The sequence below is a fragment of the Chrysemys picta genome, chromosome 14 (assembly GCF_011386835.1).
Source record: "Chrysemys picta bellii isolate R12L10 chromosome 14, ASM1138683v2, whole genome shotgun sequence".
Classification (NCBI taxonomy): domain Eukaryota; kingdom Metazoa; phylum Chordata; order Testudines; family Emydidae; genus Chrysemys; species Chrysemys picta.
In genome coordinates, this window is record NC_088804.1 from 10,718,109 (window position 1) to 10,732,572 (window position 14,464).

General features: G+C 36.6%; 1 protein-coding gene across 5 annotated transcripts in view; it reads left to right on the top strand.

The window, feature by feature from the left end:
* Window positions 1-14,464, top strand: part of CBFB (core-binding factor subunit beta) — a 63,810-nt gene that overhangs the window by 34,928 nt on the left and 14,418 nt on the right. For 3 of the 5 annotated variants that reach the window (XM_005306278.4, XM_005306276.4, XM_065566971.1), the window contains 2 exons: window positions 1,811-1,927; window positions 9,848-9,943. In XM_005306278.4, coding sequence (XP_005306335.1) covers window positions 1,811-1,927; window positions 9,848-9,943 — 213 coding nt within the window. Of the gene's footprint in view, window positions 1-1,810; window positions 1,928-9,847; window positions 9,975-14,464 lie in introns of all 5 variants that reach the window. The other 2 variants (XM_005306277.4, XM_042852321.2) reach the window with 2 other exon arrangements.

The window sequence follows — 14,464 nt, forward strand, 5'->3', positions numbered from 1 at the left end:
AGGAGATTTTGCTAGCTGGGGCGGGGACAGTTGATGCTCTTGGTAATTAGGAAAGTGTGGGAGACAGTTAAGGAATGTGGAATAAGTACATTAATTTAGATGTTTCGCCTAAAATGATCGACACTGAAATAGTTAAGAGATTGTATTTATGTTGTCGTTAGGTGTCAGAGTTCACCTCCTGACTGAGTTGTATCAGGGTAACTCACGCCTTTCTTAGAATAAGTTTTTGTGAAATAAATTGTTCTGGAATATAGGTTTTCCTTCAAACTCTGCAAATTCCCACCTGTGGGTACCATGCCACCTTGTGGGGCCTTACAGTAAAACCTCCCTCTAGCAATGTCAGCTAGAGCGCTCCGATGCCCCTCCTCCCCTCAGCATCACTCTGTACTGAGGGCAAGACAATATAGGGCGCAGAGCAGCCTCATCACCTCAGTTCCTTCCAACAATGTGCCTGGATGGATGTTGACTTCTCCAGTCCCATTGGCCCCAGTTGGCTGAGGTGTGGCAAGGGGATGAACACTTAGCCTCATGCCTCCCACTTGGTGTTTTGTAGTCGAGGAGAACTGCAAGTCCTGAAGAGGTCCATGCGCTTCTGCTGAAATTAGAGCTTATGGAGGATGGATAAAACACCTATCCACCCTAGTTTAAATGTGGCGGAAGGAAAGCAGATACACTTTTGCTCTGGGTACAATATGTCTACAGAGCAGGACAATATTACATAGTAACTACTGAAAACTGCTTAACGTTTTCATGAGTTACGCCACATGCTCTGTTTGACATTTTAAAAAGTCAGCAGATGTAAGCTGTCAAACCCCTTTAACACGATATCCATTTCTTTTTAAATTTCCTGTTAGGAGATTCATCTCTGTTCTTTGGAGGGGGAAATACTTCAGCTTTAAATCACAGTATTTTGTACCTCTATGTAGACTGTAGGTTCTTAGTAGCAATTACTTTACACAGTAATAAGAGAAATTGTACCATGCAAAGTGTGGTTCAGTAGAAATATTTAATCCCCTGTCATTTTTCAATTTACCTTTTACAAATATTAGAAAATAACATAAGAAAATAGGCTTCCTCAGTCTTCTGTACATTGACATGCCACACAACGTCTTTGTGGTTTGGATAGTGTATTACATTAAGCTCTGACTTTTTTTTTAAGTCTTCATTTGATTATTTTAGGCTTAAGAAGGAAGAGAAATTGGTGTTTATTCTTTTAGTATTAAGAAAAATAAATTTGTGGCAAAAGCAAAATAAAACTTGCTCTGAGCGTAGAAAAGCATTTTGTCTAACATTTGTCTAACACTTCAAAACAAATTTGTGATAAATCTTACATTGCTGATAGTGTGCATATATATATATATATATATATATATATATATATATATATATATATATATATATATATATATATATAAAACAAATGAACATAAGAGGTCTGACAAGAAACACAAGTGACTTTAAGTGTAAGCAGTAACAGAATTTTCACTAAATGTTGGTGCATACTGATTTATAAACTGGGGAAATAAATTAATTCTAGTATATATAATATGCAAAATACAATAGCCAGATTATTAATTATAGTATTTACAGGCTTTTGATTAAAATGTAGTTAGCAGAAAAAACAGTTAAGGGGAATGTCAAGTTACTAACTGGTTCAGTCATGTTTTGTATATAGCATTGCTTTGTATCAGAGTAATAGTTATAGAAATATAGTTAAAAAATAAATACAGTAACCATTTGTGTGTGTGTATGTATATATACACACACAAAAGCTTTTGAACTCAGATGCATGTGTCTGCCTATATTTCAGGTATACTTAAAGGCACCTATGATTTTGAATGGTGTCTGTGTTATCTGGAAAGGCTGGATAGATCTGCAGAGGCTGGATGGTATGGGCTGCCTGGAATTTGATGAAGAGAGAGCACAGGTAAGGCAGTCTCAAACCTTCTGGGCTACCCATGTACTGAATCTGTAATAAGTGTAACTACTACTACTTTTAAACAAATGCATTTTCTTTCAGGAGAGAGAATACATGCAGTTAGGAGGCTTCAGATTTAATTAGTCATCAAAGTAATCACACCCTTTCATTTGTCTCTTCTGACTTCACCTATGTGTAAAAATGTCACAGAAAACTTCTAGTGTGGGAATCCATTGACTTAAAACTCTGTAGCCTCAGTTAAATCCCTTATTAAATTGAGAGTTATTTCAGGCATGGATCGTGGGCCATTTACACATGCGGAGAGGGCACACAGCACAAATTTGAGTACCGTAAAACTGATCTTTCTCCACTCTGCAGGAAAGAATTGGCAAACTAGTAGTAACATCAAATAGTGCAGATTCTGTTTGAAACTTATGAAAGTTTTCAATGAGTAATGCCATTCACCTAAAACCAAACACAAACAAAAAAGCCCATTCCAATTGATTACTGTCCTTCCTCCCCCCACCCCTTTTGAACAGTTTTATCTTATTACTTTGCTTTTCTTTATCTTCTTTATAGTAGCTGATTCTGCTTTGTATAGGTATGACCTCTTCTGAGAAATCTGACGGTGTTACTAGTGTAAAGTGAATAATTAAGTCTTTCTGAAGCATACAAGAGTGCAGCAAACATTTACAATCTGTGGTTTTATTAGATGGGGAGATGACTCTTTAAAATACAAATTGTACATAAAAATTTCATTGCATCTCTGCAAGATTACTTACTAAAGGCTTGGTTCCAGGACAGAACCATATGCTAAAAAGCATGTATTCAAAATTTAATTCCTCTGCTTGTATCAGAAAGCTGATGCAGCAATTTATCACAGCTGTCTTATGTGGGCTGCCATGATGACTGCAATGGACTGTGAGTCTACCTTTGCTTCAAAAGAAAAATAATTCAAAGGTATACAATGATAAATAATACCAGTAAAGATCATTTAGATCATCCATTATCAACCTGCATTTTGCAGAACTACTCCAGCATTTATTTTTATAGTGCCAAAATTGTGGTAGATGCATTAGAGAGAAATGAAGATACGGTCCCTGCCCCAAAGAGCTTCTGAATAAAGTGGGAGATAGCAGATGAGCGGAAAGGCTGCAATATAAAGCAGAATGATTGAGCCGATATGTTATGCATATATTTTGTTCCATGTGGGGGATCAGGTATCCCAGCAAATCTCTCTAATCTGTTCTTTTAGATGTAAAGTGATGGTGCCTTGATTAACTCCATTTACTCTTTCTGTTTAAAACTTTTTCCTAATTTTTAGCCTAAACATTACTTCATTAACTTGAGGTCATTGCTCCTTTGCCCAATGTTTCATTTTCTATATTGCTATTTTTAACTTGAAAGTCTTGTTCTCCCTGAGTTTCTCATCTTTATGACTATATAATTGCATCTGCCTTAATCTATTTACATATTTTGTCCATTTTATTATTTTTGCTGCCCTTCTTTGTATCTTTCCTACTCGTTCCTGTAGCTTTCCTAAACTTTGGGGCCCATAACTACCACCTGTTCCAGATGTGGTTGAAACAAGGCCATTTTGAATGGCTGTATTGCCTCCATAGCTTTATGTGACGACTTGTATATAAATCAGAGCATAGCATTGACTCTTTTGCAAGATGTTGCTGCAAAATTATATTTACTACTTTTTCAAGCTTCTACTTTAGATAGTTGTTTTCCAGTTAATATTTTTATTGCTTATTAGCACTCTTCCTGGTTCAGCGTGACTTCATATTTCTTGTTTAGATTTTGTTTCAGTAGAATTGGTGCATCGTTTCAGATGGGCACTTTCTGTAAATTGGAAGAAATAAACCTATTTTTCTCCAAGAGTTACTTTTACAGATCCCCATCATTAGGATACATGCCCCTCTGAATACAAGGCAAGAATCATCTTAAAAACAACGACCATTATGGCCACAAGCTCCTTGCTCATGCATGGAATGATCCGTGAGATTAGAAAAAGGAGGTGGGGTTGGATTCTGCAGTAGCTTGGAACCTGTTCCTCACTGTCTTGAAGACAGTAAGTTTGACACTACTGCAGAGAACCTCAAGGCACATTTGACAAACCTTTCACATTTGCCTTTCCTGTTTCCTTTTGGGGATATTCTCTTTTTTTGGAATTACTTCAGGCAGATGGATTCCACAGCAGTATAAAGGTCAGGTATTCTGTTCCTTTATTCCAAAAGGGAAGGGGAGGCTTAAGTCTTATACTGGAATGGAGTCTTAAACTCAGCAATTTATTTAAAGTTCCATATGGTGATATTAATGCCATAATCCCTTTGTGTCCTCAGGGCTCTCAACTTGAGAGATGCATATTTCCACATTTCAGAGAGGCGGTGTCATTGGGAATACATATATTTCTGGGTCAGACAGAAGCACTGTCACTAGTGGGGTCTTCCCTTTGGAATGTCCACAGCAGCATGTGCCTATATGAAATGCTTAGCATTGGTGACATGGCTTTTCTCAGGAATAAAAAGATGTCATGTCTACCCTTACATGGATGATTGATAAGAATTTGAATGATTCAGGAAATAATATTGTTTCAAAACAATTTGTCAGTTATTCCAGAAGGGGCTGTGGTTATATTGGAACAAATCCACTATATTACCAGCTCAGAAGCAAGCCTTTATAATGTATGAGCACTACTAAAGATCTCTCTGCCTCAGATTTCACCTCATTCAAGACCTCATAGCTGTTCTGAAAATGAATCTGCTAGTTCAATTGAGAACACTTATTGTTTTAGTCATATGGTCTCTCATACTGGGATGGCACTTTGTCATATAACACACGAGACTTCTTCAAAATTGATTGAATGTGCTTTCCTTGAAAAGCTGTTAGAGCACCCGATTAGACTAACTTAAGTTATGGACACTGCATGTTATGTAAGGTGCTCCAATCTTTCCCCAAATACTGGAAGTTGTGATAGGCACACAATCTACAATTAAGAGCATCAGTGCTGGCACCATCATTCTTCAAATTTTAAAACAAACAAAAACTTAGAAGCAGAAGTGGAAATGTTTTTCTGTGTAGAACCATGTATTTGCTTCAATTCATAGCTAGCACTATTTCATTTTGCTTTGAATTCTTTGTTTTAATTCCATGTTGAGCAGTTTGATGGTACTCCAGGGAGAATTTCCATTGCAAATCACGAAACTCTTGGTGTTTTGCATGCTCTTGGCACCATGATCACAGACACTTCTAGAAAGCAATGAACTTTGGGGTTGTGTGCATTCTGAGCACACTGATCGGAGCTCTTGGTGTTAGGTCCATGATTCCTTATCTACCCTCTGCTGTAAGTAGTGATATTGGGAGCATCCTTTAACTCTATCAGTTTATTTTGTCCAGGTAATTTAACTAATAGTGCCTGTGGTGAGTAAGCGTTCCTGGGTGAACGAAGGGGGGACTGATGCCATCAACTTGTATAAAGGCTAAGCTTTCATAGAGGGGGGAAGGATTTCTAGCCTTTTATGATTTAAAGAAATCCAAATAAGATATGGAAATGCGCAATTAAGGTGCCCAATCAAACTTATCCCTGTCCTGTAGTGATACCATGAAAGAAAACTATGAAAAAACTGTATCTTTTAAAAATCAGGTTAATATAATCTAGAACTACTATCTCTTATTGCATACCATTGCTACAGGCCAGAGTTAAGGCTGTTTGGGTGCCTTAGTTGTCTGTTTCCATAACCTAACAAATTTGGATTTCTTTTAAGCCTAGCCTTAACTCTGAATTTCCTGAGTTTATACTACTACATTTTCACCCTGAAGCTACTAATACATACTCTTAGCCTTAACGCCATTTTAACAAATGTTTTTGTCTTGAAATATATCCCCGCACTGAACATTTAAATCCATGAGGGAATGTACATGCAGCCTCAAATGTCAGTGCTTTCTTGAAGTTTCTGAGCTCAGGGTGCTGAGGTGGAAGCATCACACCAAGAGTGTGGATCTGCATAGGTATATACCTGTGCAAACTCAAAATTACAGGTGAGTAACCTTCCTTTTCCGTTTCTTCTCTTGCGTATCTTAGTATTAATGAGTATATGGTTATGTTGCGTTTTTCCATTTAAAGAAGAGGTTACATTTGTTTTTTAAAAGCAAATTACCCATTACTAAAAGTGTGCCATTTGAGCAATATAATTCTTCTTTCTGTTTTGCCAGCCCCTCAAAAGACACATTCTAATTTTCTTGTATTTAAACGTGTATTAGTACTGTCAGCCACTGGGCTAGTTCTTTAACACTCTTCCTGTATTTCTTTTTCCATTGTAATTTTAAATTGGTTAAATCATAATTTACTTCCACTTCTGAAACTCTTGCATAATGTTGTTAGTGGAGGATGACTGGCTGCTATATTCCACCCCAGAAGTGATTAATTTCAGAGGACTAAGTGGTCTCTGCATATTACACACACCGCTACTATATAAACAATTTTGTAATTTACATAGCCTCCTTTATAAGGAAAGCTTACCTTATAAAAATGTATTCTCTCCCATTTTCTGATTTCATCACTATTTTACTTAATACTGGATTCAGACTAAATTGATCTTCTTTTCTTCCACCTTTCTGGAATAAGAAACTATCTACTACTAAGTCAGTCATATATGCTTTTTTTCAAAAGATACCTTGGTAATTAAAATACGTCATAATTTTATTTTTAAAATTCATGTTTTTGCTGTTTGATCTGTAATGTACCAATCTTCTCATTTACTATTAAGCAGCCTATAGCACACTAGCCTTATTTAAGGCCCCATTCAGCTAGGTGTTCAGGCACATGTGTAAATTTAACATGCATATTGTCCCATTAAATTCAGTGGACCTACTCATGTACTTAGTTACTCTTGCTTGAGTACTTTGCTGAACTGGGGCCAAAATTCCCATCTTTTAATCCATAGACTTTTGCTGTTTCTGTCTCGCATCTGTCTGTGCTTCAGTGCTTGTATATTTTGATATATTAGCACTACACTAGATCCTTTCCTTCTAGCACTTAATATTTGCTATGTAGATCTAGATTATTTCACTCCTGTCTTTTCTGACCAAGTAGCTGCAATGCCTTCTAAAGCAGAACTATGTTTATTCACGGCAGCCTCTACTACTTCCTATGCTCGTATTGAGACACCTAAGAAATGTTTTGCATGCTTTTCTCATTGGTACTTTGTCAGTATTTTGTTACTAGATACATTGTCTTCATTGTAAAAACAAGGCCTTGTTTTAGATAATTTGATTTTATATATATTTTTTGTACTGTACAATTCTCCAGGCGGAAATTGTTAACTTTTTTCAGCTGTCACCCCAAATCCACTGTCTATAAAAGTTCTTGATGAATGTTCATTTAATTTACTTCATAATGGGCTGCAATAGCCTGAAAGCAGAATTTTTTTTTTTAAGAAAATGACAACCTCACATTTTTTTCCCAGGTGTTGGTGAGCCATCCTTTCAGCCATCAACATACATGGCTAGTCTGGATATCAGCAGCTTGTTTCTCTCCCTCCTCTGAAGTCTTAATTTGGGTTTTATTCCAGGTTTATTGGTTTCTTTTTTAATATTCTGGCTGAAGCTAGAACTTAGAGAAACTATTCTGATTCATCTTCTAGTTTGCTTATTGAACAAAATCCGTCTATGGCTTAAAAGCGTTAAGGTACCTTTTTGTGATCACTTGCCACCTTTTGAAACCTTGACTTCCAACCTGAAACAGAGTTCCGCCTGAGAAGATGGAATAATTGTTTGTTTATTTTTGTTCCCATGGAGCCTTTCAGAACTGTCATTACTTAACTTCTTAGAATTATGGTATTTTCCAGCCTTCCATCCAGACAAATGCTTAAAAAGACTTGTATCTACCTTTCCAGTATCTAAATGGTTACCAAATTGTTATTGGAAACTAAATGACAAAATTATTGGGCTGTTCTCCGGATCAGATACACTCTTGGGGGTGGGGGGGAACGCTTCTCTTTATCAGTACACACACACGCATCAGCATATGCATAGCTGTATTTTTTTAAATTTTTAGGCTATCTTTGAAAATTTGTTTTTCCACTTGGTTTTGCTTAGCTTAAAATACTGCTGATCTCTTATTAAAAAAAATCAATTTTCATTAAAAATTTTGGTAAAGAAGTAGGTAATTATGAAATTTTGCATGGGTTGCCTAAATTTAAAAAATGAGAGCTTTTCTTTAGTCATCAGTAATCAGCTAGACCACCTCTTTTAGTTCTGTCCTTCTCCATTAAAAGAAATGAACTCTATTTTCCCTTCCACTGTCCCACCATAATTGATATATATTACACCAATATAAAAATCACCAAAAGGAGACAAAGTTATCATTTAAAAGTAGAAGTTGCTGTCAAAATGGTATCTTAATGGCAGCTGTAAACGTTGTCCTTTGATATCTTTCTGGAGACTGAGCTATGAAGATCTATTGATTGACAGATGTTTGTATTAAACTGTGTTAGGCCACAGAGGAGACACTTTTTTGCATCATTTCACAAAGTAGCTTTAGGGTGTAGGATAGTGCTGCAGGCAAGAAAAGCAATTTGACATTCTCTTAGGCTAGAGACATGTTATCTTAAAATTAAAAGTTAATGCACTTAATCCCTTGGTATATAAAAACTGAACTGAGTTCTTGGGAGCGGAACATTTTTGTCCTCTATAAATCAAGGTTAACATTTCTGTTTTTTAAAGAGAGAGACCCACTTGAAAATAACATATGACAGTTACTAGTGCAATCTATAATTACTGTGACTTAAAAAAGTTAATGGTGAAAAGAGATTTTTTTTCTGTTTCACTGTTGACCTGTATGGTCAACTCATCTCTTGCTGATCCTTACAAGCATCGGTGGGAGAAACAGGAACTCACCTTTTTATTTTAAATTCGCACAAATTCTTCTAAACTGACTAAACATGTCCCTTTAAGTAAAGGGTATATGCAGATTTATTATTGTGTTAATATTGGCTTAGACAACATAAAACTTAAATCTAAAATGTTACCATTTTTAATAGAAAATATTGAATAGATTTTATAAAAACAGTTAAATTAAGATTACTGTCCATCCTTTTTGTTGTAAAGTTGTACTAAAATCTGGTGGGGTTTTTTGGTTTTGGGGTTTTGTTCTTTTTGTTTTGTTTTGTTTTTCACCAAAATATGAAAGTCCACTGATACTGATGGATGTTTGTCTACACAAGAATTGGGGGAAGAATATTTTCTAGCTCTTAACAGTTTTGTATTTTAAATTATATACTAAGGGATGTGAATATTCATTTTTGGTGAGATGTTGCTATAGATGCAAAGTGATGAAGAGTTTCACAGCTAATCTGTTAAATTGTTTGTTTTTAGAGCATAAAAATTGAATGTAAAGAACCTGATTATCTAATTTACAGTTATCATTAATTTGTTTAGTGCTGTCATCTACCTTACAAAACTACTTAATTTTTCAAGATCAAGAATGAAAAATATTACCTCTGTAATATAAGCTTTGAGGTTTCCTTTAACTTCTTGGTTTAAGAAACTTAGTCAGACTCCACTTCGAAACTATATTTTTGATTCTTTAAAAAGCAGTTCTGATCTGCAAAGTGGCATTTTAAAAGTGGCATTGCATAGCTCCAGATTTGTCTAGATGATTTCATATCCCATTTGCTCAGTTTCCATGTGAATGGATATCTTGTCTAACTGCTAAACCTGCACATTCATTCTTCAGTCTGAAGGTCAAGTTCTTTCCTTTCTGACTTCTACATCATCATTAGTAATAGATTTTAGAGGTCAGATTTTTCTCCCCTACTCCCTGTGGTCAACCTTGTTGTCCTTAAACAATGCCCGGAGTTAAATAGAACATAACTTGGGAGAAATGTATGTAGCCTCGTAATTTTATGTCTTCTGGTTTGGTAGCAGGAGGATGCATTGGCACAGCAAGCCTTTGAAGAAGCTCGGAGAAGAACTCGTGAATTCGAGGACAGAGACAGGTCTCATCGGGAGGAAATGGAGGTGAGGGTTTCACAGCTGCTGTCAGTAACTGGTTAGTACTTTACCAAAAATCTAGATTATTTCCTATAACTTGTCTGTCTGTATGTATAATGATCGGGAATTCCTGTTTGTTTTATTTTTGCTGTTAAGAAAATAGTAAAGCATGATTTAATATCCTACTTAAGTTATTAAAACTTGAAAAGGCACATGGAAAACAACAGGTTTTTATTTGCATACACGTAAGTTGGTGTTACCATTTTCCCTGTAGGTGGCCCCAATTACTGGTTGCAGACTCGTGACTAGGGCCCTACCAAATTCATGGTCATGAAAAATGCATCATGGACCGTGAAATCTGGTCTCTTTGTGTACTTTTACACTATACTATACAGATTTCACAGGGGAGACCAGCATTTCTCAAACTGGGGATCCCGACAAAAAAGAAGGTGGGGGGGGGGTGGATTTGCCAGGTTAGTGATGGGATGCTGCAATATTGCCACCCATACTTCTGCACTGCCTTCAGACCTGGGTGGCTGGGAGAGTGGTGGCTGCTGCACCAGACCTGAAGCAGGGCCAGTGCAACCCATTAGGCGACCTAGGCGGTCGCCTAGGGCACTAGCATTTGGGGGGTGGCATTTTGGGTCCTTTGGCGGTGACCCCATAATGACAGCATGACTAGTCCCCTCTCAAGCGTTAGTAGATTTCTTTCCTGGGATCACTCAACCCTATCTCATCTCTTCTTGTCTTCATGGTCTCCTTGCTAAGTGAAAAGGGAAGATCTGGGGAGTGAGACCAAAAAGAAGGGCTGGTTCAGAAAGTAAGTCAAGCTGGGGAACAGGCCTACGGAGACTGGTGAAGTCAGTAAGCTAAGAGTGGAAGGCATGTGGAAGAGCTGCGCTGGGTTGGTCTCTAAGGAAAAGCTGGTTAGAAAGGCCTCAGGCAATTTACTTGGTTAGTTACAAGAGAGTGCCTTCGCTACCTCTACTCTAGGAATCACTGCCATGCATTCTTGCCAGCCCCAAATATTTAAAAATGCATAATCAGTCCCCTAACTGCCCCCCCCCCCCCCCCCAAAATGATATAGGCTTAAGTCATGAGATTTAAAATAAAATAAATGTTGGGTACTTTTTGTTTGCCTTCAGGTGCTGGAGTCTTTAGGGTTCACAATTTCAATCTCTGCAACCTTTTCTCTGCAACCATAAGGGGCTAGAAAGTTACTGATTTTAATGAAAACTGAGATTCTCCTGTTAAGCTTGTACAGACGCAGTGATGTCTAATGGTGGATGAGTTCAGAGGTGTAACTAAGAGCATAATTTGGCCTTCAAACATCTTATTCATTGAGTTTTCACAGTGCTGACAAAAGAAACATCTTAGAATTGACATCTTGGAAACTGAGCACATGTAATCTGTAGCTGTTGAATTACAATAAGGGTGGAACCTCACCAGTACCAGTATTGGTTTCTTTTGAGAGTAAACTACACTTTTAATTAATATTGAAAACTTGGAAATCTTTAAACTTCTTTTATACTGTTTAGCATGGCATGATCAGCAAATCTGGGAACCACTAGACTTTTTAACATCTCATCATTTAGTTCTCCTATGGATTGCAACAATGTCTGTATAAAATTAAAAAATTTCAGACTGTAGTACTATAGTTGAAATAGCTTTAATAGAGACCAGATTCCAGTTTGAGAGAGAGAGAGAGAGAAATCTTGTAATACTCCACCCACCGCTACCCAAAAGAGAGGCGCCAGCTCTTTGGAAATATTCATCCAGAGCTTGGCAGCATATGAAAATGATCACAGATTTTGTTCTTTATTTATACAGCTTTCTTTCTTAGTAGAGATGTTTACTTATTCTTAAAGTCTCTACATAGATTATTTTTCAAATGTCACAAACGGGTAGATCATTGCCAAAGAACGATCCCTAAACTAGGCATTTGAACAGTTAAACTATTTTTTGTTAATAAAGAGAGAGTGTTATTTTTTAACGACAATAAGATTAGGCACAGTGGTACTTTCAGAAACATAAAATAGAGATTGCAATAGCTGCACCATAATGAAACTTTTGGTAGAATAATAGAATAGTAGAAAATAGAGTAGAAAAGCAGTGCTTTTTTAAAAAAAAAAATCTGTTTACACCTACAGGCATAATAAAAGCTTTTTAGAGAATATATACAGTATATCTGAGATTATTTGTATCTTCTTCCAATCTCTTCCTGTCATGGTCTGATTTCAATATGGATTAGCCAGGAATCAGTGCTAGGACTGTTATTATTTAATATATTTATTTAAAAATCTGGAAGCAAAGGTGAATGTTAAGGTGCCCAAATGTGTGGATGATAATTATTTCAGATACTAGAGATCCGATAATTCTGGTTGGACAAAGCAGCAGTTATTTGAATTGAGTCTTTGCTGAAGTCTTGGAGCTGGCAGGAGGCTCTCAGCTGCAAAGTGATATTGCTGTTCCTGCTGTCTCTCTCACAGGAGTCTATTTCCACACCAGAGGGGTGGGTTGGAGGGCTCTGGCTACTGAAGAAATTAAGGTGTAGTTCCAAGAGTAGCTTTCCATGTTGTGTGGACATAATGCAGTTTATTTAAGTAGCAATTTCACTTTGTATTTTAACTGAGCTTCTAATACAGTGCCAGCTAGAAAGATTTTGATGAAGAAATGATTGCAGGACCCCAGGCTAGTGGAGTCAGTACATGTTGGAAGTAACATGGTCTGTATTCAGTCACAAAAAGCTGCAATCATTTACTTTTTGCCAGCTGTTTAGTGCAGCAGGAGGTACCAAAATGGTGGTCTTACAGCAAGGAATGGGTAAAGTGGAATGGAAAAATTATATGCTCCTGTCATGGTGTCTACAGATAATTTTTGTGAGGGTTAGCTTTGTATTGTGGGAATTAGTTATAGAACGGAAACAGTTTTTTGAAAGGTTGGATTGTGTACATTCTATGACAAAAGCTCAAATTTAAAAAAAAATTTCCCAGCCCATTCTGTTGTGCATGAGCTTGGCCAGACATGTTCTGCTGAGTCTAATTTCCTTGAGATTGAGTTGTCCAAAGCTTTCTGAATACGTTTCATGCAACAACAAAAAATCAGTGGTTTAAAAATTTATTTTTTCTTGTTTGTGTTCATTTCACATATTACTGCAGTTCTCTCTGTAGCAACACTGCAAGTAAAGACGCAGAGTGGTTTGCTCCTCCCTGAAATAGCCTGGTCTAGCAATTGGTCTGTTTGGTGTCCTGTGATAAATACATGCATGTTTGTTTTTAAATCTAGGATACACACACAATAACAAATTAGTTTCCAACATACCTCTCTGGTAATGCCCCCACAAGGATTTTTCTCTTACAGCTCGTTCTCCAAATTTTCTCCATTTTACTTACGCTGTAATTCCTAAATAAATAAATGATCTTCACAGTTCAAGTTTCCCAATTTAAGGAAACTTCATTACTTTTTGATATCTTGCTAACTCTTCCCTCGCCCTGGAAAAAAAAAATCCCAGAAATTTTGAAGGAAATCCTTCTCCATGTACAGGATAAAACCTTGGCTCTGGATCCCATCCATAAAGGTTTCAGGGATGTATAAGGGCCACCCATGGAGAGGCCATGTGCTTCTTTACCAGCTGTGGTCCTACTTTTCCCCAAAGAGCTCTAAATCATGATCAGGCCAAGAGTTGTTAATTTACATTCATAATTTGGATTGTGTGAATTCTTCATTTGTACTGTTGCCTAGAGCCATCACAATAGCTGCTTTTGTTTAAAAGGTAGCATGAAATTGCAGCTTTTTGGCATCTTATGCTGAAAAATTGACCCAACCCAATATCCTGTTTTCTGTCGTGAAATGTCAGTTTTTGGGACAGTTAAAGAAAAGTTTTTAAATATAAAATAATTAAGATTTTATATTGATGTGAAAGTGTTCTTTTTCTAGGATAAAATCTGAAATGTTTTCTTTTGAGGAAGTATTGTTTAAAGGCTAGTATAGCTGTTATAAATATATAATTAGTATTGATCTTTCAGTCAGTATTTCTCTGTTGCTCAGCCCCCTTCTAACCTTCATTGACTGAAAGAAGATGCTTATATTACAGTATTTCCTCATTTGCAAAATTGATTTTCTCTGTACTATATTCAGCATTGATTGTGTACAGAACATAAATTGTTGGGATTTTTTTTAATACATGCACTGTGTAGCACTTATAGGCTAATATTAGCTGTTTTGAATCTCTTGTAGAACAGTAACGAGGCGAAATGATTATTGGAATGTTTGACTATGTTAACATCTTGTATCTCAGACATTTTTTTTAAAGTTACGTTCAGTTTGAAATTGGTTAAATACAGTAAAATAACAAAAGGTCAGTTATATCCGTGTGATGGATTCCATTCGACTTGAAAGATCCAATTTGTCATTTGGACCAGACACATTACCAATATATGATAAGTTGAATATGATTGAAGCTTCTGGATGAACTTGGCATATGTCCAGAAGGAAAGTCTCCCTTGTATTGTCTGTGCTTGAAGTCAGTAGCGCAGTTTCAGATCTTTC